The sequence below is a fragment of the Pleurodeles waltl genome, chromosome 7, assembly GCF_031143425.1.
Source record: "Pleurodeles waltl isolate 20211129_DDA chromosome 7, aPleWal1.hap1.20221129, whole genome shotgun sequence".
NCBI lineage: Eukaryota > Metazoa > Chordata > Amphibia > Caudata > Salamandridae > Pleurodeles > Pleurodeles waltl.
The window spans coordinates 1083069400-1083095251 of record NC_090446.1 but is presented as its reverse complement, the minus strand read 5'-3'; the positions used below and the strand labels follow the sequence as shown (position 1 = coordinate 1083095251).

General features: G+C 39.1%; 1 protein-coding gene across 2 annotated transcripts in view; it reads left to right on the top strand.

Moving 5' to 3' along the window:
- HLF (HLF transcription factor, PAR bZIP family member) overlaps positions 1–11644 on the top strand; it is a 304941-nt gene extending 293297 nt beyond the window's left edge. The window contains exon 4 of one of the 2 annotated variants that reach the window (XM_069200025.1): positions 6579–11644. In XM_069200025.1, the coding sequence (XP_069056126.1) occupies positions 6579–6797 (219 nt within the window). In that variant the 3' untranslated portion in view covers positions 6798–11644. The remainder of the gene's footprint in view (positions 1–6578) is intronic. The other variant, XM_069200026.1, reaches the window with a different exon arrangement.
- The last annotated feature ends 14208 nt before the right edge of the window (positions 11645–25852 follow it).

The following is a 25852-nucleotide window of genomic DNA, read 5'->3' as shown; positions in this document are numbered from 1 at the left end:
CATCCCCCAGGTAAACACTATCTATTCTCATTTTCCAAACAGGGCCATAATAATATACGGGAAACTGTGTTCAATGTCTTTTTAAAGCCCATAATCCCTTGTGAATAAAAAAGTAATTTCCTTGCAGAATTCATTAAAATACAATGGGAAGTATATGTAAAAGACATTTAACACCCATGATCCAGAATGGAAAAAATCCCTATCCCAATTTCCTAACTGAATGAATCCTAATACAGTTCCAAGTATATTCAACAGCCATGTAACCCATATAATCTCCCAGGCAGAACACAGCAATGCCCATTGACCTTCAACATTTACTAAATAATAGTACGAGGTATATGTTCTTTCCATTTAACCCCCACTATCCCACGTAAGAAAAATGCTTGTCCATTTCTTCAACATACATCACTGCACTACAGTGAAGGGTACGTGTTATAGCCATTTAACACCAGTCATCCCCCATGTAGAAATCATTATGGCTATTATCCCAAGAAAGATACGCAAACCACTGGGCCCAGGATATGGAATAGCCTTTAACCCCCCTCCAGACAGTCACAAATATATTCAATGGGAATGTACCACCCATAATCCCCCATACAGAGCACAACTATGCTAATTTACCTTAACATTTACTAAATAAAAATAGCAGGTATATGTACCAGTCATGTAACCACCATCCTCACCATTTAAAAAATATGTATGTCCATTTCTTAAACACACATGACTACACTACAGTGGCAGGTGCAACAAGTATTTATAACCCATCATCCCCCATGCAGAAATCATTATGGCCATTATTCCAAGAGGGCTATTAAAATACAATGTCCAAGATATATAGCAGCCTTTTACCCCCCCCCATAATCACAATTTAAACAATATCTATTTCCATGTTCTTAACAGGATCATTTTATAATAGGAGAAAATGTGTTCAACAGCTGTTTAAAGCCCATAATCTCATGTGAGTAAATTAGTTATTACCATTTCGTTACACTTATCATGAAAATGCAGTGGAAGGTATATGTCAAACTCATTTAATGTCCATCATTCTGATGTAGAAAATCCCTATCTCTATTTCCTACCCTGAACAATCCTAATACATTTCTAAATATATTCAATGGCCATGTAACACCCATAATCCCCCATGAGGAAGACAGCTATGCCCACTTACCTTCAGCATTTACTAAATACCTGTACAGGGTGTCTGTACTAGCCATTTAACGTCATCATTCCCATTAAAAAAAAAATGTATGCCCATTTCTTCAATGCATGTCACTACACTACAGTGGCAAGTGTACACAACAGCCTTTTAACATCCATCATTTCCCATGAGGAATTAATTATGGTCATTACCATTGCCTTACAGGTATCATGAAAATACAGTGGAAGTTATATATGAAAGGTGTTTACTGACTATCATCCTGATGTAGAAAATCCCTATCCATATTTGCTACCTTGAATAGTCCTAATACATTTCCAAATATATTCAATAGCCACGTAGCACCCATAATACCCCATGCAGAACACAGCTATGCCTATTTACCTTCAACATTTACTAAATCACAGTACTGGACTATATACCAGCGATGTAACCCATATCATCTTCATTAAAAAAAATATTTATGCCCATTTCTTCAACACACGTCACTACTCTACAGTGGCAGGTGTATGCAACAGTCATTTCACCACCCATTACCCTCCATGTAGAATACATTATGGCCATTATCCCAAGAGGGCTATTTAAATACCATGCCCAGAGTAGGTAGCAGCCATTTAACCCCCCATAATCCTCCCTTTAAATATGAACAATTTCCATTTTTCTAACAGGGCTATAGGGGAGCATATGTTCAACAGCTGTTTAAAGCCCATGACCCCTTGAAAATAAAGTAGCTATTACCATTTCCTTACAGTAATAGTGAACCTACAGTGCTAGGTATATGTCTGAGCCATTTAAAGTCCATCATCCCCGATGTAGAAAATCCCTATCCCTATTTCCCACCTTGAACAATCCTAATACATTTCCAAATATATTCAGTGGTCATGTAAAACCCATAATCCCCCATTCAGAACACAGCTATGGCCACTTACCTTCAACATTTCAGAAATAATATATCCGGATATATGCACTAGCCATTTAACCTTCATCACGCCAGTTAAAAGACTATTTATGGTTATTTCCTCAAAACATAGCACTACACTATAGTGGCAGGTGTATGCAACAGCCATTGAACACCCATCACCCTCCATGCAGAATGCATTATGGCCATTGTCACAAGATGGCTTCTTAAAATACCATGCTTGGGCTATGTGGCAGATATTTACCCCCGCCCGCCCCCCTTAAACATTATATTTTAGCATTTTTCTAACAGGACCATTATAATATGGGGGAAAATATGTTCAATAGCTGTTTAAAGGCCATAATCCCTTGTGAGTAAAGTAGCTAATACCATGTCCTTATATTAGTCATGAAAATACAGTGGTAGGTATGTGTCAAAGCCATTTAACACCAATCATCCCCAATGTAGAAAATCCCTATCCCTATTTCCTGCATTGAACAGCCATAATACATTTCTATATATATTCAATGGCCATGTAACCCCCATAATACCTCCAGTAGGATCACAGCTATGCCCACTTTCCTTCAACATCTACTAAATAACAGTACCAGGTATATGATATAGCCATTTAACCCCCATCATCCCTATGTATAACATCCCAATCCCCATTTTCTATCTGGAACAATATTAACACATTCCCAAATAGATTAATTGGCAATGGAACACCCATAATCCCTCATGCAGATCAAAGCTATGCCCATTTTCCTTCAGCATTAATAAATAACAGTACCAGGTATATGTAATAGCCATTTAAACCACAGATTGCGATTTGTCAACAGTACGAATTGATGAAGACAGTTTACTTTCACTTTGCACAAGTCAGCATTAAATTACACTGTCACCGGAGCACAACTAAAAGAATGAAGCCCATCATCCCAAATGATCCTTTAGGCATGTCACAACACAAGTCCGACCATGTGCTGTAGTCCTACCATGCCCTGGGAATTAAATAAGAGAGAAAACAGAAACCCTGGATATCACTATTCTTACACATCATTAAGCTGTACACTGATGCTGCAGGTCATAGCCCTCATCTATTACTTTAAATATTTTAACTTGTCATTAAGGTGCTGCATCTAACCTTAATACCAGAAAGGATATTCTATAAAACTAACTCTTTATAACCAATTCTCTGGCCCAGATGTACTAAGGCTTTGTGCTGGTGCAAAGTGAAGCAAAGTGGGGCTAATGGATACAAATTGACACATGCTATTTACTAACCAGAGCAGAAAGTGTCTTGAAAGACATGTGCCCTTTTCTCAGTGCTGATACAGCTTTGGTGACTTTGCATCATTTTGCATCACAGGGGCGCTTGAAAAGTGTGCAGATAAGTGCAAACACCCATACGGTTCACTGTATAGCCCAATTTACTAAAATATTCAGATTGGTCTTTGCATCAACAACTACTGCTTACTGGTAACTGGCACAAATAAAGGGAAACTGTTAATTTCTCCAAAAAGTCAACACATTGCGTGTGGGCTGCAGTGCACAACAAACATTCAATGGACAGCAAATCTCTGAGCTTGTCTATACATAGGGCATTTTACTGAAAGTGTACGCCTCAAAAACAAATCCTATTCTAGAAAATGTACATTAACTTCTGCACCGTATTGTAAAACAGTTGAGAAAACTTACTAACATTTTATGCAATGCCTCACAGCAAAGCAACTTACTGTGCTACGTAAAAGGGAGACATCCGAAATGCACCATATCTACAAAGATATGGCACATTTCTGCTTCCTCCTTGTGTTGGCATACCGTGTGCTGCCTAGAACCAATTCAGGAAACCTTGCATCATGGAACAAGGGTCCCTGCATTATGAGCAGTATTGTTTTTTTTGCAAGAAGGGACAGCTTTCTACACAAAAAACAGTCCTTAAAGGCATATTCCTTTATCTATGTGTGATGTGAAATGCATCACATACAGAAAAAGGAAATGACAAGGAGAAATTAAGATAGTTTGCCTTATTACATCTGGGTCTGGAAGGTATACCATTTTGATGCATTCCCAGGTTTACAACTCTTTGTATGTCTGATGATGAACCAAAATGCATTGGTGGATGTGTGGGAGCGCCTACACTCCACCCATGGAATGCCTCCCGGCCGCAAGGTGGCTTTGCATTGCTTAGTAAAACCAAGTTAAGGGCTTGCATCGCCTTTTCCGATGGAAGTACCTCACAAGTCCGTAGTAAATCTGGCCCCATGTGTCAAGTAAGACAGCCTTTTTTTTTAATGCAAGCCATAGGATGAAATCAGCAGCAGTCCAACATTGGTACTTTAGCTATGCACTCTGTTTTTTTCCACCTGCATAACACATCAGATTTGGATTGTGTGTTGCATGGGAGACTAGTAAGCTGGGTCTCTGTATTCTGATGTAAAGCTAAACCTTCTGTATAAAATAGTTTGAATAACTACATAACGTTTGATAACTGCCATCCTCTATTAAAAAGGTAAATACCTTTTACTTTAGTAGTATGCGCTTTCTGATTATGATAAATTAAACTGAAAAACAATTAACAGCCCTCAATATTATAGGGTCAATATATAAATATCACTTGCTAAACCCCAGTTCTTTGGCTCATAATCATATATACATTTCATGAGTATGCAATAGTTTGGTCCAAGAATAGCTCTCATTCATCTAAAAGAAATCACCCAGAGTTTATATGACACTCTCTAAAGCTATAACTTGAATACGTCAATGTTCCAAAAGAATTTCAAAGTGCACTTTCCCAACATAACTTGATTTCCTAATGGTGCTCTGTATTCCAAACTGTACTCCACTAATATCTCCTGTATGTGGCAGTTCTCTAAAGTTACAAATCCAGTTAGCAAAGTCTGGATAGAATCCAGCAACATTGTAGCATGATTGGCTAACAAGAATGCTGTTGAAAACAAGAGAACTATACCTATTCCAAATGGCCTCTGCTATCTTCGAACAACATGACAGTTGAAGGATTCTTTGAAAATGTAGGTTTGTTGTCAGGCACCATAGACTAGTGCATTCTTCACAGAGGTGGATGCTTTCACCAAGTGGTACTTACACACTCTGACAACTCCAGCCTTTCATTATTTATATTGAACGTGGCTCGAATGGTTTTGAAATAATAAACCCCCATGTCTGCCTAGTCCTGACCAGTAATCCATAAATCCTGACACATATATATATATATATATATATATATATATATATATATATATATATATATATATATCCTGACACACACACATATATATATATATATATATATATATATATATATATATATATATATATATAAAGAGAAAGAGAGATATCTATAGGTCTATATATATATATATATATATGTATATATATGTATAGATAGATAGATAGATAGATAGATAGATAGATAGATAGATAGATAGATAGATAGATAGATAGATAGATAGATTTCATTAATATAAGCCTTGGTTTTCATGTTCATTGACAAGTCTCAGTAATCAATGGTTGATCCACAGTAAACCATAATGACTATGGTTTGACTATGGTTTTCACAATCCTTATGAGCTCCAAATTAATGTTCACTGCTATAGAGCCTTAGGGCCAGATGTAGTAAACTCCGATTTTGCGAATCGGAAATTGCGAGTCGGTGCGACTTGCAATTTCCGATTTGCAAAATTGGATGCAGAATGGTGTCTCAGACACCGTCTGCGAATCTCAATGGGGTGGCAAAGACCCACGTCATTCATATTAATGAGGTGGGTTGCATTTTGTGACCCCATTGAGATTCCCTGCACTCACAGGGATGGTGGCCTGCTGGAGACAGCAGACCTCCATGTCTGTGACTGCTTTTTAAATAAAGCATTTTTTTTTTGTATTGCAGCCTGTTTTCCTTAAAGGAAAACGAGTTGCAATACAAAAAAATTACGAAACCATTTGGTTTCGGGTTTTCAGAGTAGGCAGTGGTCCATTGGACCACTGCCTGCTCTGAAAAAACATTACTGGCGACATTCACAAAGGGGAAGGGGTCCCATGGGGACCCCTTCCCTTTTGCGAATGGGTTACTACCAGTGTGACACTGGTGGTAACTGCGAATTGCTTTGCGACCGCATTTGCGGTCACAAAGCAATTCTGCATCGCGGTGCGAGTCGCAAATAGGAAGGGAACACCCCTTCCTATTTGCGAGTCGCATTCCCATTTTGCGAGTCGGTACCGACTCGCAAAATGGGAATGTGCATCGCGATGCGCGTTTTGCATGGAGCAAACTGCGATTTTCGCAGTTTGCGTCATGCAAAACGCTACCTACATCTGGCCTCTTAGAGATTTTTCCTGGGCTTATGTATTTACACTTTGTGAAGAAGATATAGTCAAAACACGTCATTGAAAGTAATATGCTGTTATATCATTGAATTCAGCTGTAGTGGAAAGATACAAATGTATATCTTCATCATTATTATTTTTCTAAAATCTAACACCATGTTTTTTCATCGTTTAATTAATGAGCAGGATGAAAAATACTGGGCAAGGCGTAAAAAGAACAACATGGCTGCAAAGCGATCAAGAGATGCCCGTAGGCTAAAGGAGAACCAGATTGCCATCCGTGCATCATTCCTTGAAAAAGAAAACTCTGCTCTACGCCTGGAAGTAGCCGATCTGCGTAAGGAGCTTGGTCGATGCAAGAACGTGCTGGCAAAACATGAAGCTAGACATGGTGCACTATAAACGAATGTGTTTGCTGGCATTTGAAAAGATGGACAATATGTATGAAGTTGGATCGTTCTACGTCGAAAGCAACGTTTTTGTCATCTGCACTTTACCTGAGGAAGAAACAAACTGACTGATATTTTTATTTTATGTTGTTGTGCATGTACGTATCTGTGTTTATCTCAGCACCTCCCATTTTATGTTGTCCTTATAAAATGTGGCTGTGTCTTTCAAGAAGCTGTTAAACACTGCATTTGCATTGCTCTTCTTTGCATTGGTCCAGATTCTGGATCTTTCTGTCACACTGTTCTTCTGCTATAAACTCACCCCCAATGGAAGTAGATTTTTTTGAGAGTATACATTATGCAGTAAATACTCCAGAAAACAAAAATTGAAGATGATGCGCGCATGGTGTCCTCTGCTCCAGCTACAAACATTTTACATTAGAGCCTTTCTTATGTCATTTCTGATATTTGTTTCCATATTTGAAAGTTCTGTTGAATTGAATTAACTCATTATTGTATTTAAGAATCGTATTACAAGTTACATTTTCTCATTGAACATGGAAAGATAATTGTATACATAAGAGAACACATAAATGTTTTTTGCACAGTCTACCTAAAGCAATAAAACAACTTTTTGAGCTATATCTGAAAATTGAGCATAACAAGATTCCCTGCAGGTCTTTATTATTATAGAGGTTGTGCTAAAAATGAAGACTGGCTGATGCGCATCCTTGAGAAAGAAAACAACAGTAACACTGATAGTGATATATATCTGTATGTGTGGCACTGACTACTTCCTTGTTTAACCACTTTGTGCCCTTGTGAGATGGTGGTGGAACGCTGGTATACAAGGAAAAAAGCTGCATGTATCTATAAAACAAATACTTTGATGTGCCAGAACTTGTTTCATAGGGCCACGTACACTTATTTTAATGCAAATAGTAAACAGGTAACATGTTCTGTTTTTCTGAATGGCCTCTTGCTCTATCATTTGGAAAGGAAATGTGTACCATGAGGTTAATGATCTGCGGTGGATTTCCTTAACCAACTTGTGGGTGCTAGAACATGAGAACATACAACTGCTATTGTAATCTTTGTTTGGTATGTTCTTGTGTGTTGACTAAGTGGATGACCCATTTCATTCAGTTTGGTTAATATGTTATTCTCTGCATTGGCATACTGAACTTTACTTGCATTTTATTTTATATATTTGATGTTTAGTCTGCTTCACTGTGTGTTCACTGAACAGAGAAACCATACTTTAAAACATGTAGTCTAGTCTATTTATATGGTTCTGTAAATCCCAAGTGGACAAGCCCTGTTTTGCCTATGACCGATAACAAGATTTTGGTACTCAAATCGAAAACCACTCTACAATATTAATTATTTTTTGGACTACATTTTATTTAATTTTACATTTATATTGCTAGCACTGCTTTTCAGACGTTGCTTAGTTCGGTGTGCTTTTTCATTGTCCATTAACCATTTACACATATTATTCATCACCAGTAGGAGACAATGTAGCTTTGTTTCTGTCATTACTTTCAATCAGTTTATTTAAAGATGTATTGTCATTTATTTTTCCATGTTGAGGCCATCTGGTTCTTTGATGTCTAATGTACTTATGCACATTAATTCCAGTCCACATTCTGTCACCTCCTCTTTATTATTGTTATATGTTCAATCCTAAAGAATTTCATAAGGGTGATGTTACTTTTGTGCTCTTTTGTAAAGTTTCTTGTCACCGGATAATTTTTGTCTTCATGTTTTGGCCTCAAATGTAGTATTCTACATGCACCTTTTCTTGCACAGACATTTGAAGACATATATTACATTGACTGCTTTGCAGGTGCTTAAACAGATCATTCCTTTTTGATGGGGAACTTTATCCTGTTTCACTGTAGAGCTGTATTTACATATTTACATACTTTTCAGACCCCTTGGACTTTCACCCTCTTTATAAAGCCCAAGTGGCTTTGTGTACCAACATATCTTTTAGTGATTTGCATCTTCTGTATGGGATCGGTAGCTCTTGGTTACTGGTTTTATTTACAACCTTGTCTGCCCACAGGATACTACAATCTTTTGTAAGTATTTTCCTTATGGTTTTGGATTATTTACTGTACGTTACTGCTAGTTGTGGGGGAATCTTGTTGTTTGGGTTTCCTTTCCTTTCGGTGCCTCTGTTCCACTCTTCCTTGTGGAAGCTGGAACTTATTGAATCGGTAGCTAATTTTTAAAATATAGATCATTCCTTGCATTAACATTCAATCTGCTGTTTTATTTACATTTATATTGAAATGCAATTGAAGTTAATAATGTATGATGCCACTTAAGAAATATATTTTGAGTCCTAGCTAGAAAATTAGATTAAGTGAATCCCCTGGCCTTTAGCTTAGTGGGTTTCACTAAAATACATACCTAATTTACATTAAATGAATGTGACATTTGTTACTTTGCTTGTATCCATGTGAAATGCTCCACTTCAAGATTTCTGGATGGAACCTTTTCTCATTTAAAATGCTATTAGCTGCAGTTTCTTTTATGTGCATTCTAGTGTTTATCACATTGTTACTTACATAGACCTCCAAGTTCCAGAAAGACCATACCGTATTTGCTCATTTTTCTTATAAAGTTTAAATGTAGGTGATTTGAATTAAGGTTTGTTAGGAATTGGAGTCCTTTGCTCTCTTGCCCTGGCCAATCAGGAACAGGTCATCTGTACATTTATACCAACACTTTATATGTTTTGTGTATCCTCCATTCTTCATTGTCCATACTGTTCCTTCTTTCCATCAATTCATTAGAAGATTGGCTTAGATTTGTGCATATTTCATACCATGGTTGTTAAGTATGATTTCACAGTTCAGTGCCCATATTTTGAAGCAGACTACATTTAAAAGTATATATAAAATTAAATTGCACTTTAATATACCTTTGCAGAGAGTTATAAATAAATATTACTGAATGAAAGGGACTGACTCAGGCAAAACGCTAGGGCATACAAAAGAAAGACTAAATTGGCAGTTGTAAGTTTTAACTTTCTTTTAGTACATTAATAGCATAACAAATATGGTGCTTACTATTGAGAAACCGGGTCAGAGGAATATTGAGAGACAACATTTGTTTCCTGTTTGATATTTGCATTAAGCTAAACACAGAGTTCAATGCAACTATCTTTGTGTTGTGCTGGCAGTTATTTTTTCGTGGCAAATTCTTTATTGGGGTGCATTATATTTATTTATTACATATTTGCAGTTTATATTGGCTACTTGGCCCAAGGACATTAAACTGCTTTACAAAATAGCCAATTTATGTTATACATTTGTTTAGGCTTGAGGATTTTCATTGATTTGCCCAGAATCACAGCATGTTGAGCTGAGAGCAGGATGTAAACTTTGATGCTCAGCTCAAATGTTGGCAGCTCCAGCCCTTAGATCACATATCCTCCCCTGAGATGGCTATTGGAATTATGTTTCAAGGAATGCAGCGGGGTTGACTAATTTATGCGACAGGAAAAGGTAAATTATACAAAATAATGTTCCACATTTTGTGACAGAAGTATGCCACTATTCTGCCTTTTTTATACACTTTAACACTTGCTTGGCAAACCGTTCACCTAATTAGTATTGAATTAACACTTAAATATTGCAACCAGCTACTGAAATTGACCGGCCAGTGCAGAGCAAAGGGCCTGGCACTGTGAAGCAGGATGCGTTTCAGAGTTTTTAGTAACTTCAGATATTTTTTTTTTTTTAAATTCACACTCTGAAGTAGATGATGGATTATGCAGCAAGTGAATCAAATCCAAATGTATGTGTAGAACACAGAGGCTTCAGAATTAATCAGTTAAGCACTATCTCTGTGTAAATGTTTTACATTTTTCTAAAAGTTAATTTTGTTTAAAACTTGCATACACAGTTTTAGAGAGCAACTCAACAACATTTAATTCTTCAAATACTCCAAATCTTAATTTGTAGGTCAAACTCAGAAGACAACATTTCAGATGTTTATTAGCAGTGTTATAGTATTGCTTTAAAAAGGCACAATTATATGGTTTCCAGTATCTGATGCAATTAGTCAAAGAACAATCAATACACTTGAAAATATATGTTTAACAAAAGACTGTACAGCACCTGAGTTGTGCATGTGTAAGTGACAAGTAAATTTCACATGAAATAAAAGCAGCTATTGTTGTCATGAGACTTTAAAGAACTTCTCTGAATTTGGGTAGTACATTTTTAGAATGTTTGGGAAATATTTTTATAGGTTTCCTTCAAAATACAACACCTGGTGTGAATATAGTATAGAAAGGTTTCAGACAAGGGAAATCAGTCTCCGAAAATAAAACAAGGCAAAGAAGAAAGTACTACTGCATTTGCTAGTTAGGAGGTTTACTTTTAGTTGATGTTACTTTTGAAAGCATGTGTCACAAATAAATAGGTAAACATGTTTGCCAGAAAATTGAATTCCCCCAGTGCTGATTTATACTTTAATTTGTTTAGTGACTACCAAAAGTGTAGTCAGTTTTCAGTAGTGTGTATTTTCTCTTACTTATACATTTAGTTGTCTTTTCAAAATACATGTTATTTCATTTAAGTCAGATTTGTCTTTAAACCTTCTACCAGCAATGGTATTTTGTGAGTGTCCCACATATATGGTTCATAATTTCATGTTGATTTTATGTTTTTGCTTGTAATGTACAGGTGGTAAATTTAAACCTAGACTTTCTATATTGAATGTGAAAGTAATTGATGTATCTCAAAAGAGTAGGTGTGTGGCTTCTTCTCTTTATTCTTATCCATGTAATGTTTTATTGAGGACCAAAAGAATATGTATGATAAAGTGTTTACAAAATAACTTTCATCTTGTGGTGTACCATATTTTTTGAAGTGCAATTATTGGTAGCATATTAGAGCACAGTTCTTAACAGAGTCAGTTTTGTATATGGAGTACAGGTTTTGGATAAAGAGATGATAGGCATAAGAGATGATAGGCATATTCATCTCTTTGAAACTAACATGTATTTTTCTACAAATTTTAATTGTGTAATAAAGTAGCATAGCTTGTCACAGTGTTTCACAATACTAGTGCACAGTTATTGGGAAGAGAGCACATGTTTGTTCTGCTGTCAACACTTACTTCAAATTATTCATCAAATTGATTCCTTAAATTAAATTCACAAAATAGTACAAATATATCATATGAATTCTGTGATCCATTTATGCTTTACAGTTTATAACATTTCCTATAGGTAAACATTGTCTCCCTGTAGATGATTAGGATGGAAGATATTTTACTTAGAATTCATCCCATGACACAATGGAAAAATTCATTTATAATCTCCTTGTTGCGTCATGCTAATGCCACCCCTGGGATAGCTTTGGATTTTGGTGCTGCCTTGGGTTTATAAAAACGTGTAAATTTGAGGCAGTGCCAAAATGCAATGAGTGTTGCTGTGGCATGCCCACAGCAACACTCATTTCATGCCCCTTCCACACAAAGTGCTGCTTGTGAAGGGGCCTTATTTTCAAGGTGGCCTTAAGCCACAAAAAGTGGCTTAACGCCACTTTGTAAATATTGCACAGGGCATTGTGCCACCCGAGCGTCACGTAAAGTGTCGCTCCTGTAGCGGTAGGGGATCCTAAATATGCCCTTAAGTCTACTAGAATACAGTGATGTTTCTCTCTCTCCCCTGCACTGGCACACTTTAGGCAGCCTTGCCCTGCGCACAATAGTGCAAGAGTGTGTGCATGGTGTCTAGCATAGGGTACCCTTCCTGTACAAAATATTATTTCTAAACTATGCTTGCCTTAAGGTGTCATTCAGTTTTGGCAGAAAGCCAGTCTTTTTTTTTTTTAGTAGCTAGGGCTTTGTGTCAAAATTGCATGGATGGCTGTATGGGAACTCTCATGTACCTCACGTGGTACTCTCCCTTGACACAAAGTAGCTCATAGCACTAGCTTGTATTAGTTTAGGGCTGCTTTACAGAGCAAAATAAATTTTGCACTGGGAAGTAAACATCAATTCTATACTTGGGCCCATATTTATCCTTTTTTTTGCGCTGCATTTGTGTCACATTTTGACGCAAAAGCTGCGCAAACTTACAAAATATAACTATATTTTGTAAATTTGCGCTGCTTTTGTGTCAAAAAGTGACGCAAGTGCAGCGCAAAAAAAGTATAAATATGGGTCTTGGTGCCTAAGTCTGTCACTTTTGTCTCTCCCTGAGAGTTATTCAGAAATGTCTTTACATGGCACTCCTGTAATGTTATAAGACATACTTGACATGTATAACCACATGCATTTAAAATGTACAACCTTTCCATAGAAAAGTGTTATGGTTTACACCCTTAGGCCTCTGTCAAAGTTATATTAACTTTAAAGATCTTAGCAACCTGTATCAGCCCAGTACTAGGTGCTATACTAAATGTCTGTTTGCAAATAACAATCAAGGATTCCTCCCTCCAAAATATGTTTGGCAACCTAGAATTAATTAATTGGGATCCTCATGGCATTTTGCGAGTCATCTTAATTTACAATGTGTGGTGGTGTTTGGTAGAGTCCCTATGGAATCCTATAAGACCTCTGAGAACCGTAAAAATGTCCTGCCGGTGAGTTCTTCGGTTAAAATAGCTGTCCAAACTGCAGTAAAAAATCTCTTATCAAATTAACATCACTATCAACAAAGTAGCTTTATTAATCATTGTACAGTAAAAGTGGAATAGTCGTCACTGGTTACTTCCACTTACAACAGTATAATTTCCACAATCAAGTGTTGGAACTTATTTAATTGGTAACTACTTTTTGAAATATACATAGTTGTTAGACCTGACAGCCTCAGGTGGTCACCCCTAACTTTTTGCCTGCCTCCCTCCACTTTTTAGACACTGTTTTTGCTGGTTTTTAGACTCTGCACACTTTACTACTGCTAACCAGTGCTAAAGTGCATATGCTCTCTCCCTTTAAACATGGTAACATTGGATCATACCCAATTGGACTACTTAATTTACTTATAAGTCCCTAGTAGAGTGCACTATGTGTGCCCAGGGCCTGTATATTAAATGCTACTAGTGGGCCTGCAGCACTGATTGTGCCACCCAATTAAGTAGCCCCTTAACCTTGTCTCAGGCCTGCCATTGCAAGGCCTGTATGTGCAGTTTCACTGCCAATTCAACTTGGCATTTAAAAGTACTTGCCAAGCCTAAAGTTCCACTTTGTCTACATATAACACACCTCTAAGGTATGCCCTAGGTAACCCATAGGGCAGGGTGCTGTGTAGGCAAAGGGCAGGACATGTACCTATGTAGTTTACATGTCCTGGTAGTATAAAACTCCTAAATTCATTTTTACACTGCTGTGAGGCCTGCTCCCTTCATAGGCTAACATTGGGGCTGACCGCATACATTGTGGTAGCTGCTGATCTGAAAGGAGTAGGACGGTCATATTTAGTATGGCCAGAATGGTGATATAAAATCCTGCTGACTGGGGAAGTTGGATTTAATATTACTATTTTAGAAATGCCACTTTTAGAAAGTGAGCATTTCTCTGCACTTAAATCTTTCTGTGCCTTACAATCCATGTCTAGCTGGGTTTAGTTGACAGCTCCTTGTGCATTCACTTAGAAACACACCAAATACAGGACACTCAGCCTCACTTAAATATATCTGCATTTTGAATGGGTCTTCCTGGGCTGGGAGGGTGGAGGGCCTGCTCTCACACAAAGGACTGCCACACCCCCTACTGGGACCCTGGCAGACAGGATTGAACTGAAAGAGGACCTGGTGCACCTCTAAGTCACTCTTTAAAGTCTCCACCACTTCAAAGGCACACTTGGGTATATAAACAGGGCCTCTGTCCATTCCAACTCAGACACTTCCTGGAGAAGATAACTGGAACCAGAACCTGCATCCTGCCAAAAATAACTGCCTGGCTGCCCAAGGGACTCACCTGACTGCTTTCTGTGAAGGACTCTTGCCTTGCTGTTGGCCTGCTGCCTTGCTGTTCTCTGGCTGTGGTGAAGAAGTGATCTCCAAGGGCTTGGATAGTGCTTGCCTCCTGTTCCCTGAAATCTCAGGACCAAAAAGACTTCTCTCCTGCAACTGGACTCATTTTGTGGCTAAAATTAGACACACAGCTTGCTAAAACTGACGCACAGCCTGCCCAGCGGTGAGGAATTCCCCACACGCCCGACTGGAATGACGCAGCGCGACTTTGCAAGGAGAAGATCGATGCGGTGCCTGCGTTGCGACCGGAATTTCGTCGGTCGGTCCACCGGATTGACGCACAGCCGACCTGGGATGACACAGCCTGACTTCCAGAGGGGAAATCGACGCAGCACCAGCTGTGTGGAAGAAACTTCCGCGCAACACCCACCAGAACGACGCAGCGCTTGTGACTTCACTCCGCAAGCCCAAGACTCCCCAACAGACACCAGGGAGTCTGAAAACCCCACAACCCGGAGAGAATCCATGACTGAGCACCGGAAATCGATGCACAGCCGCCCCTGTGTGGAAACTAAATGACGCATCGCCATGTGCGGCCCGAGAAATCGACGCACACCCCTTTGTTTTCACGCTTCTCCTCCTCTGCGGCCCTTTGCGGAGATTTTTCACGCGAACCAGGTACTTTGTGCTTGAAAGAGACTTTGTTTGCTTTAAAAAGACTTAAGACACTTTATATCACTTTTCAGTGATATATCTACATTTACTTATTACATTATTGATTGTTTTGACATGCAAATATCCAGATAAATATTATATATTTTTCTGAATACTGTGTGGTGTTTTTTTGTGGTGCTATATTGTGTTATTGTATGATTTATTGCACAAATACTTGACACATTGCCTTCTAAGTTAAGCCTGACTGCTCAGTGCCTAGCTACCAGAGGGTGGGCACAGGGTAATTTGGATTGTGTGTGACTTACCCTGACTAGAGTGAGGGTCCTTGCTTTGACAGTGGGTAACCTGTCTGCCAACCAAAGACCCTATTTCTAACAATAGTTCATTGCATTAACAGTCCGTCAGCTGTTTTATTTACATTTTCATGGAAATGTAATTCAAGTTAATAATACATAATGCATGGTGCCAGTTAAGAATTATAATTTGAGACAGTAACTTGCCAGAGTCCCAGCTAGAAAATTAGATTACATGAATCTCCTGACCTACATATAGTTTAGCAGGATTAATTGAAATGTGTACCTAATTTACAATCGGTGAAGTAGCTACGATGTGTTTGAGCATTGCTTGCTTATCTGTAAGTGCAATTTTAAAAGATTGCTAACTCCCCCTGATCATTCAATGACCACAAATCAAATGCTAAATATGTGGACAGAATTGTGAATTTGTTGAAGAGGGAAACCTTGCTTGTGCTTCTTGAAGGTGAATCTGTGTGCCCTATAAAATGAAGTTTGTGCATCGCTTCTCCAAAGTGACCTTTACATTTCTCCAAAGCCTTTAGAACAGTCAAACCAGAAACGGGGATGCCTGACGTTTCAATCTTTCTTCTCACAAATTCGGTTATTTGTTTCAAATACTATAAAAATGTGAAAAGCTCAAGTATTGTACAAGCAATTGTAATTTGTTTTGAATCACTTTCCTGGCATCTTCTAGATACCTGTTTAGTTATTTGGATCAAAAACGTGGATAATGACACAATATTACTAGCCGTCGGCACTTATTGTTGGCATAATTTTCCAATAGTAACCTAATTCTGTATGCAAACTTATTAAAATTCTAAAGACGATATTCCATAAAATAATCCTTTATAAAGATACACATTGTGCAAATTTCACTGCATTTTAAACTATAGCAAAGCTGAATGAAATATCAACAGTAAAAGTTTCACCAGGAATCTGAAAACAGCACCTCCGCTAATAACCTCAAATAGTTTTTTACTATTTTAGCTATAGTTTTACACATGTTATTTTAGCAAACGAGTCCTACCGCTGTGCACCTTAACCTAGACATACTTTATTTAGTTTCACTTTTATTATTTTAACAAAAGCCACATTTGAGGTCTTGTTTTATTTTCTCTATTTAGCTGTCTAGGCCAGCACCGCGTTTTTAAACAAGACATTTCTTTTACTCTGTGTTTTTCTCAAGGCTGCAGTAAGATAGGTTGCCAGAAAAATTGGTACGCTTTGTCTCTAACGTTCACAGAAACATACACTCTCTTACGTGGGGATCCTTTCTTGGAACATCAGCTGGTTTATTATAAAACACTACTTTGACCATGTACATTAGAGGGAGTTCCAGCCAGATGACCACAACTGTATGCTGATTGCTGAGTACTTTGCTGCAGCTGCTTATGTTGACTACAGGCCTCTTGCTCAGGTATGAGGGATGATGTCTTCCCAGGGGAACCTAAAGGGCAGAATTAGAGCTTAACATGCTATGCTCTAACATAGCCTAGGTAGGACTATTCTTAACGATCGTAGAGACAATATGGTAGTGTTAATTTTATGCTTTACTCTCCTTGTCACAATTTTAATCCTGTCATGCTTCATCATCCAAGTTATACATGCTTTATTATCTAAGATGCAGTTACTTCACTAAAAACATATTGAACTATATTCTGCCTCTTAATGTCCTTGCATAGCTGAGACTAATGCAACTGAGAGAAACAGATGGGATCTGAGTGATCACGATTTCCCTGAGGAGTCAATTGTGTCATGCGCTCGGTTGCCCAATCATCCCTGCTCTTGGGTGGAGATGAGGCACTGCTAGTTAGCCAGAACAAAACCCGCATTAGGCTGACAGGTGTCACCTGTAGTGGGTTCAAACTCAGTCCCCCAGTTCAAGTGATTCTGCCTCCCAAATCCAGTAGACTCATTAGGATAATGAGAGCCTACGCAACATGGCGCCAGCAACGTTTGGTCAGGCACTCATTTTTGGGTCCTCCTGAGTGTCTCTGTCTCACTACATGCAAAGACACCTCCGTACTATATACGGAGATGTCTGTGGTATTGAGGATTTTCCTCCTCAGCTAAGTAGGGAGTACCTTACAAACAGCATAGTTTCTTCATGCTTGAACTCTAAACGGATAATCCCCATTTGTTGTGCTTATCTCTGAACAAAAAATTACCATTCATCATGGCAAACCCGCAACAGGTAGCAATTGCAGTCAATATGCGACCACCCCTTACTGCACCTTTATTGGCACATGGCCTAACGGCCCAGAAGGGTCCAGTTCCATTTGTTGTTCAGTCTCATCCAGGCTATAGAACAGAAATGTTCTATTCTTGGGTCACATTTCCAGCAGTTGATGGGAACACAAATACATTTCACCACTACACACCTGCAAATATACCTGCACAATACAGAGCATATGCATATCTAGAAATACCTCTATCTTATCAAGAACATAATATTTGGCTTGATGGTGCCCTACCCCATACAATTCTACATATTAGGTTAGGTCCTCTAAGCAATTATGGCCCTACCTGGCCTTTATTGGCCACATATACACCTCACACTGCTGCAGTGACCTTGACTGTAGCTGAAGTCCGTCGCTTATATGCTGAGTTATGGCACTATACAGACGCTTAGTACAGTTTGTAATGCAAACATTAAATCCAAACCCAGCACATGCTGCCCAGGCGCAACCACATGCAGTAACGCCAGGCATTACTCCTGCGACTGTACGTTCGATCACGGGTAAAGTACCCACCAAATGAGAAAAGATTCTGTTTTGGTTAGCTCAAAAAATAAATGCACTGGAAGCAGTATTTCCCCATACGGGACCTAAGGATAATCATAGAATATAATTATGTGCTTGCCATTTGGGATGGTTCCCACAGTAGATGACTGCAATACTTGGGGCATGGTATTTGCCACTCTCTATACTATCGCACACAGTACACTGACACTGGCCAATTTACCGGAAGTGTTAAAACAAATTTAAGATGAATACGTGGCTTCCCCGGCCCTAGACTTGGGGTTGCAACTTATGGGCAATTTTGCCACTGTATCTTCCATTATACTGGGTAATCTTAAAGGGGAAGCAGTTGCACTAGAGTGTGCATGCAGCTCCGGGACGTTCCTCCACAGGATCAAGAACGTGTGCTGCCAACTATTATCGCAGAGACCTACTCTAGTATTGGTTGAGATAGTCTGGGGAGCAGACCCACAAAACCACAATTGCAGGGTAAATCTAATAAAAAAGATTATAAAAAATGCTGGGATAAAAAACAACAAACACCTAAAAAAGAAAGGGGAGACCCCACAGAATAGATATAATCTCAGAAATAGAGATAATATAAAAACGTCTGACAGATATCAATATACTGATACACGCCAATCTCGTTCCTTTCAGGAATCACCGGAAAAACGCAGTGAGAGAGTTGGCCAGATATGCTATACAAAACTCTCATAGCAAGGCACTTATGAACAACATAGTGCGCAAAAAAAAGAAGAAAGTGGCAGCAGTTGCGATTCTTCATGCCACTCAAACAGAGGGCTCTATTGAAGAACAAGAAGTGGGCACTAGCACTGCTAGACAGTGCGGCAGAGGTCACAATAGTTTGCCGGAATCTTCAAGAGCATCTGGAGTGAAAGCAACTTGAAACTGCAAGCATGCGTGTCTCCACACCTCACAGGGTGTACAAAGTAACGTAACGTTACAGTTAGAAGGAGACATTGAACGCACAATCGACGCAATCTTTTGGGAACACTTCATCAATATATATGATATTCTACTGGCCGAAAAGGATTGGCCACCAGAATTTGTCTGTACCTGCCCAGATGAGGAAGATGTTATCAAACCTTCTTTCTCACCCCTTGTTCCCGATGAGCTTGCAGAATCCTACGCCATTGATTGGGCATTGGCGCAGGCACCTCGTTATATCGCAACCACGTAGGGTGGGATAAAGATTCCCCCCTATCATGTAATTCCAATAAAAATCAAACCCCAACCTCATTCACAATATCCCAAAAAACATGATGCTACAGCACCCGTGAGGGAAATCCTCACACCACTAAAGTACCAGGTCGTAATCGAACCCTACATCTCACCAATGAATAATCCTTTATTCCCAGTAGATAAACCAGACCATTTGTAAGGAATAGTCTTAGATTACAGACATTTAAATAGTTATACACGTGCATATGATATACAAAACTCTCATAGCAAGGCACTTATCAACAACATAGTGCACAAAAAATATAAAACAACACTGGATATTTCCAATGGCTTCTTCTGCCAAAATATAGCACCTGAGAGTAGAGATCTAACAACTTTCAGCGCACTAGGCTCCCAGAACAAATTCTGTCATCTACCACAGGGGTATAAGAACAGTCCAGGACTGTTCACGGATCGTGTGACTTCAATATTGCACGACATAGACCCTGAAGCATTGTCCTATGTAGATGATATCTATCTCATGGATGATGAATTACTGCAACATCTAAATCGGGTAGCAAGGCATTGTTGTAAGATTTGTAGAATTTGGCTATAAATTCAACTTTAAAAAAAAAAAATTGTCTTCCTTAGAGTCCTGATTTTGGGATACGAGCTATCAAGTGAAAGAAAGAGCCTAGCGCCACAATTCTTGGAAAAATGTGCATAGTTACAACCTCCAAATACCATTAAAAAACTCCAATCCCTATTGGGTTTCCTACATTTTGGCAGAACTCACATTCCAGATTACGCTTCACGTATAAAACCCTTATATGACTTAATACGTCCTGACTTTTCCAGTAAAGTTTGGACAGTCGAACACATGCATTCTCAGAGCTTTGCAAACAGACATGCTTGCAGCATGTCTCCTACACACAAGGGACAATAAAAAACATCTGGTCATCAGAGTAATTGCTGGTGCCATTGGTTTCACCTATGTAACTTTCAATGAGGGTGAGACAGTCCCGATTGCATACAAATCACATTTGTACTCTACAGCAGAACAACGCTTTGCTCCCACTGAGAAGATTATCACTGCTGTTCAGATGGCCGTCATTAAAGAAAGACCAATGGCCCAGGGGAAATGCAGTATTGTTGACTCCTGCTCCAGATTTCTATGGGTGTGGCCACAACGCTCGGCTGACGCTCGGACTGTTATTAAAGATTTGCAAGTCTTTATCGGCACATATGCAGTTGCGACTTTCCACTTGGCCAGGCCCCTGCTTTTGCCACAGGGGTATTCAGGGACACCATGGCGTTGTTAGGAGCCCAACTCCATTACACGTCTCTATTTCATCCCAAGGGAAATAGTGTTGTTGAGCAATGAAACCAAGATTTAAAGCAATCCTTAACAGCCAGAGTATTAGGTATGGGTCATGGTTGGCTTAATCACCTATATGGAGTCCAGAGAGCACTTAACAATCTGCCTAGAAGGTCCCTGGGGGGGTCATACTTCATACGAGTGCCTGTTTGGAACGCAAATGTATGTTCCAGATTTTGACAGTCCTAGAATGGAGGCGGCAGAAACACCTTTTGACATTAATGAACGTGTCACTGTCTTGGAGGAATTGCAACAGTTCTGTGACGACAATGCTTCTGCCAGTGCTGCCTCTGTAGGAATTAAGGATGTACCAATAACATCTACCAGCTTGATTCCAAAGGTTGGGGATCTAGTACATGAAAAAGTTGAAAAAAGTTGCTATGAAAAAGGAGTTTGGTCCTTCTTATCGTGCACCGGTCCCAGTCCTGGGAATACATGGTACCAGAACTGTCATTCTACCACTGGAAAACTGCTTTGTATCTATCAATAATGTCAAGTTATACCATGTGGCTGATCCTGCACAGCAGACCAAGAGGAGCAACCACTAGTTCCCAAATCCCTCTCACTAGTGGTCAAGATGTCCCTCTACCAGTTTTGAGCAGCAACGATGACACCTCTCTGAGCTTGGAGAGAGTGGAAAATGATCTTGCATTAGTTCCACTAACATCTATCACAACTAACAGCACAGAAATTGATGATCGATTAGACTAAACTTTTACACAGATGGATGGCATCATTTATAGTGAACCACCACTGGAGACCCCTACAAGTTCTCGTACAACAAATACAGCTCCAGTTTTTGCATGAACTGCTTCTGAATACTTTGCTGGCATCAATGACACCTTCTCGGACTCCTTTGCCTCTTCTACACCTGGACTGCCAAAAACACATAAGCAGATAAATTGGCTTAAATCAAATTACTTTATTTTCCCATGGAACTATCTGTGGCTTTCCTTGACTATATTAGCTTTTGCTCCTTTGGACTCGCTTTGTTGTTACTTTCTTCCTATTAATACATGGTCATTACTTTCCTGAAAGATCAACAGTTGAACTGGTGGATGACGTTCTAAAACCCCATTTTTCTTTGCACAAGTTCCGCAGAGACTTGTCTTTCGTGAACATTTCCGCTATACCAATTCCAGAGGTCATTCAAATACCATATGTGTTTAAACTTTCTATGAACGATGTAATAATACCCGGAGTTGTTTCTGATGACTGGGATGTGAAAACAGTTGATTCTATGATGACTGAATTGCAGTATTTTACGGTATTTGAAAGTGAGGATGTTTATCAATCCAAAGAGAATCATGGTGACATGTTTTGCTACAATTATTATGGACACCATTTTATTCACAGAGCAAGTACCCCAAAACCTATTTTTAATTACACACAATGGGAACGTTGTCCAACTCCACCAGAAGGGAGTTTTAAAACATATTCTGAAAAATGTGCATATTTACCTGGGCACAATGTTAAAAATGCTGAGTCATATTATTTCAAATAGCCATTAGTGGAAAATGTACATATATTATTAACAGATACAAAATTCATTTATTCCGATTCCTTTATTTCCAGGTTGGCTATAGAAGGCTCTGAATATTGACTGAAGTCGATTGACTTAAAAAGTGTGTGGGGAACAAAAAATTGGCAAATAAGGGGGAAGGAAGCTTTATTTAGAGCATGCCTGATACCTGTTCAAATTATATTTTTAAATGAAACTGTACAACAGACAAGCTGTTAAGGTTTAGCAAAGATCAAGGAATTGAATGTGCCCAGTATTCCTGCCCCTGCACAATTTTACAAATGGCAAAAATATATAAATGCAACTGAAGATCAGCTCGATGAAAGGGTCCAGAATGGCATGTTTAATGCTTCACTGTCACATCCTGGTGGGTGGTTATTGTGGCCAATAGATACCAATGAGTGTCATAAATGTTTTATAAACTCCACAGGGGTTTTAGAACAAGTAGGCCTGACCTTTCGCTATGTGTCATCTGAACATGCGGGTATACTAACAACATACAGTGTAGGAAAACTATGCCAGCAATGGCTGAAGAGTTCCTCACTAGATGCTGTTAGAAGACACCTCAGTCTTCTGTCTAATAACTCCAACTTACAGGATTTCCTGTTAGGCCTCAGAAAACAGTGCAGAAAGTGCTTCTTATATGCAGTCTATAATGACATTTTGAAGCTTTCTAAACAAGAAGCTGCTGCCCGGTTAAGGCAAATAGATCAGAAAAATTTACAGAAGACATTAGCTGTTGTAGATAATGGGATTAATACCCTTCCCGACTGGATATACACTTTATACAATATTGTTTCTTCTGTAATAGACATAATACAAAGTCACATGTCCTCTTTACACCATGGACAGAATCAACTAAAGTCCATGACGCAGTTAGGTTGGACACTACAAACCCTGAAGGCAGGTAGCATTTCCTGGCAACACATTAGCGCAAGGTACATATTTTCCACATTTGATTTAAAGTGACAACAACAACTAATGGCTAAGAAAGAAGCGACTTATGTCATCTTAAATATTGAGAAATTTGTAAAATTCCTTTTTACTCTGGCTGAAATACCATCTGCTGAGTGGTTAATACACGGGGTCATTAATCTGCCTATTTCAACACTTCAATTCACATCCTGCTTAAAACACATTCCAGTGGGCAGATATGAAAAGCTAGGAGATAGTTACATCCATGAGGTGTGGGAGCTACCCTTCTCATACAATTGTCTCAGTGGCATGAAAGAGGTATTTCTTAGTGGTAGTGAATGCAGGACTTCTGTCAGCCATTCGATGGTTTGTAAACAGCTGTACCTGCACGGGACATGTAACACTTCGGCAGAGAACTTGGCTTGTTTTTTTAAGGGAGTTCCAGTCCCCTTGCTCAGACCTGCGCTCCAGGTGCTTTCGAATGGCAGCTATGTCCTCCTCAATAGTGAAAACTGTTGTGGGATGCGAGCCAGAATGGTTTATGTCATTTCGGTCTCTAAGATTGTTACATACTGTGGGAACGTACTTTTTCCTCCTACACGACAGAGGGAAGTAGCTGAGATTTAGCCCCATATCGCTGCTTCAAATGTGAATTTTGACAAGTTGAGCAGACTCAAGGCTTTATTGTTTCAAAAGCATGTGGTGCTTACACCTGCACGTGAGACCTATGCACTTCAGGTTGCAAGGCCATAGGCAGAGATACAGTCCCTTTTAAGTACAAACTTTCCGAGACACTTTGGTGAGCTCGTGGGACGAATATTTAATGCATCCAGTGCTACTGGAATCGCACATTTCTTTAAGGCTGTTGGTTCTGGTTTCATTCACACTTTCTCCTCTATATATGTGGCATATTACCTTCAGCCATCCAATCAATATTCTCCAGTATTTTCAAGGAATTTAGAATAACTTTGGCTATAATAGGTGGCATATTGCTATTGCTACTTTTTATACGCAATGGCTGACCCATCACAACAAGGAGGACTGAAAGAGCTTCTACCAGCGCAACTGTGTCATGATCGCATGATGCAATATTTTGGAGCATCACTCCTGGGGCAATTGGAGTGTGACTGGTCTCTGTCATTCAGGCCAGTTTTGCATTGTGTGCAGCCCGTGTTTCGGTGCCTCTTGTGCTCGTTCGTACATGCACTAAAAGTTTGTCTTTCTACGCAGCACTTGCTTTCATTAGACGCTAATCTGTTGATGTTCTCCATGAGGGCTCCTTACCAGACATGCGCATTGAGGGTGCGTTTGTTGCAGGAAGCCGTTTATGAGTTGCCCTTTGTGGATCATGCACCTCTAAACTCATTGTTGGGCACACCACAGAATGCTGCTGCCTTGGCTGGAGCTCAGGCTTTGGAACATGAATGCTCCTTGGTTTTCCTTGGCGATGAACTTCCTAATTTACCACCTGCTGAAGTGGAAGATTTCCTGTCTTCAATTATCCCAGATTCAATTGCCAACTTCCCAAATGACTCTGACTTTTGAAATTCCACCTTTTTGGTGCCACACTTAACATTTTAAATTGTCCTTCTAATACATGCTCAAGTGTCCTTTAACTTGTCGTTATTGACATTCTTATGTATAAGCCTTAGGTTGAATTTTAGTGGCCTTTATACATAACTATGCTTTGAACCACCTTTGAACCAGCAAGGGCAGGGTGTTGTGTAGCCATTTTAGCTATAGTTTTACACATGTTATTTTAGTAAACGTGGCCTGCCGCTGTGCACTTTAACATAGACATACTTTACTGAGCTTCACTTTTATTATTTTAACAATAGTCACATTTGCTGTCTTGTTTTATTTTCTCTATCTAGCTGTTCTTTGCCTAGGCCAGCACTTCATTCTTAAACAAAGACATTTCTTTAACTCTGTGCTTTTCTCAAGACTGCAGTAAGATAGGTTGCTGGCAAAAGTGGTACGCTTTGTCTCTAATGTTCACAGAAACATACACACTCTTACTTGGGGATCCTTTCTTGGAACAGTAGTCTCAATGTCCATCTTCCAGCGTCTGATTACATGCCTTATAGGTCACTCCCACTGCTGTTAAATTTGTCACTCTCAGAAAGTTAGAATATTTTTTGTAGTAAAGTTGTATCTTAAAGAGACGGATTGGTTGCTGAAATGATTGTTGTACATCAGTGTCTTCCTTAAAGTTGCTTATTTGACAGTATGGTTATTGAAGACAGCAGACTCGTATAAGGAAGCCCATGTTCTCTTATGAAGCTAGTGATATTTTTCAAATTTAAATCCAGGTTGCCAACTTGCTTTTGCTTCAATTCAGAGAAGATTAACCCTTTCAATGTTTTGAATGTGGCATTTGCACAAGCACAGAAGTAATTCAAAATAGCACCAC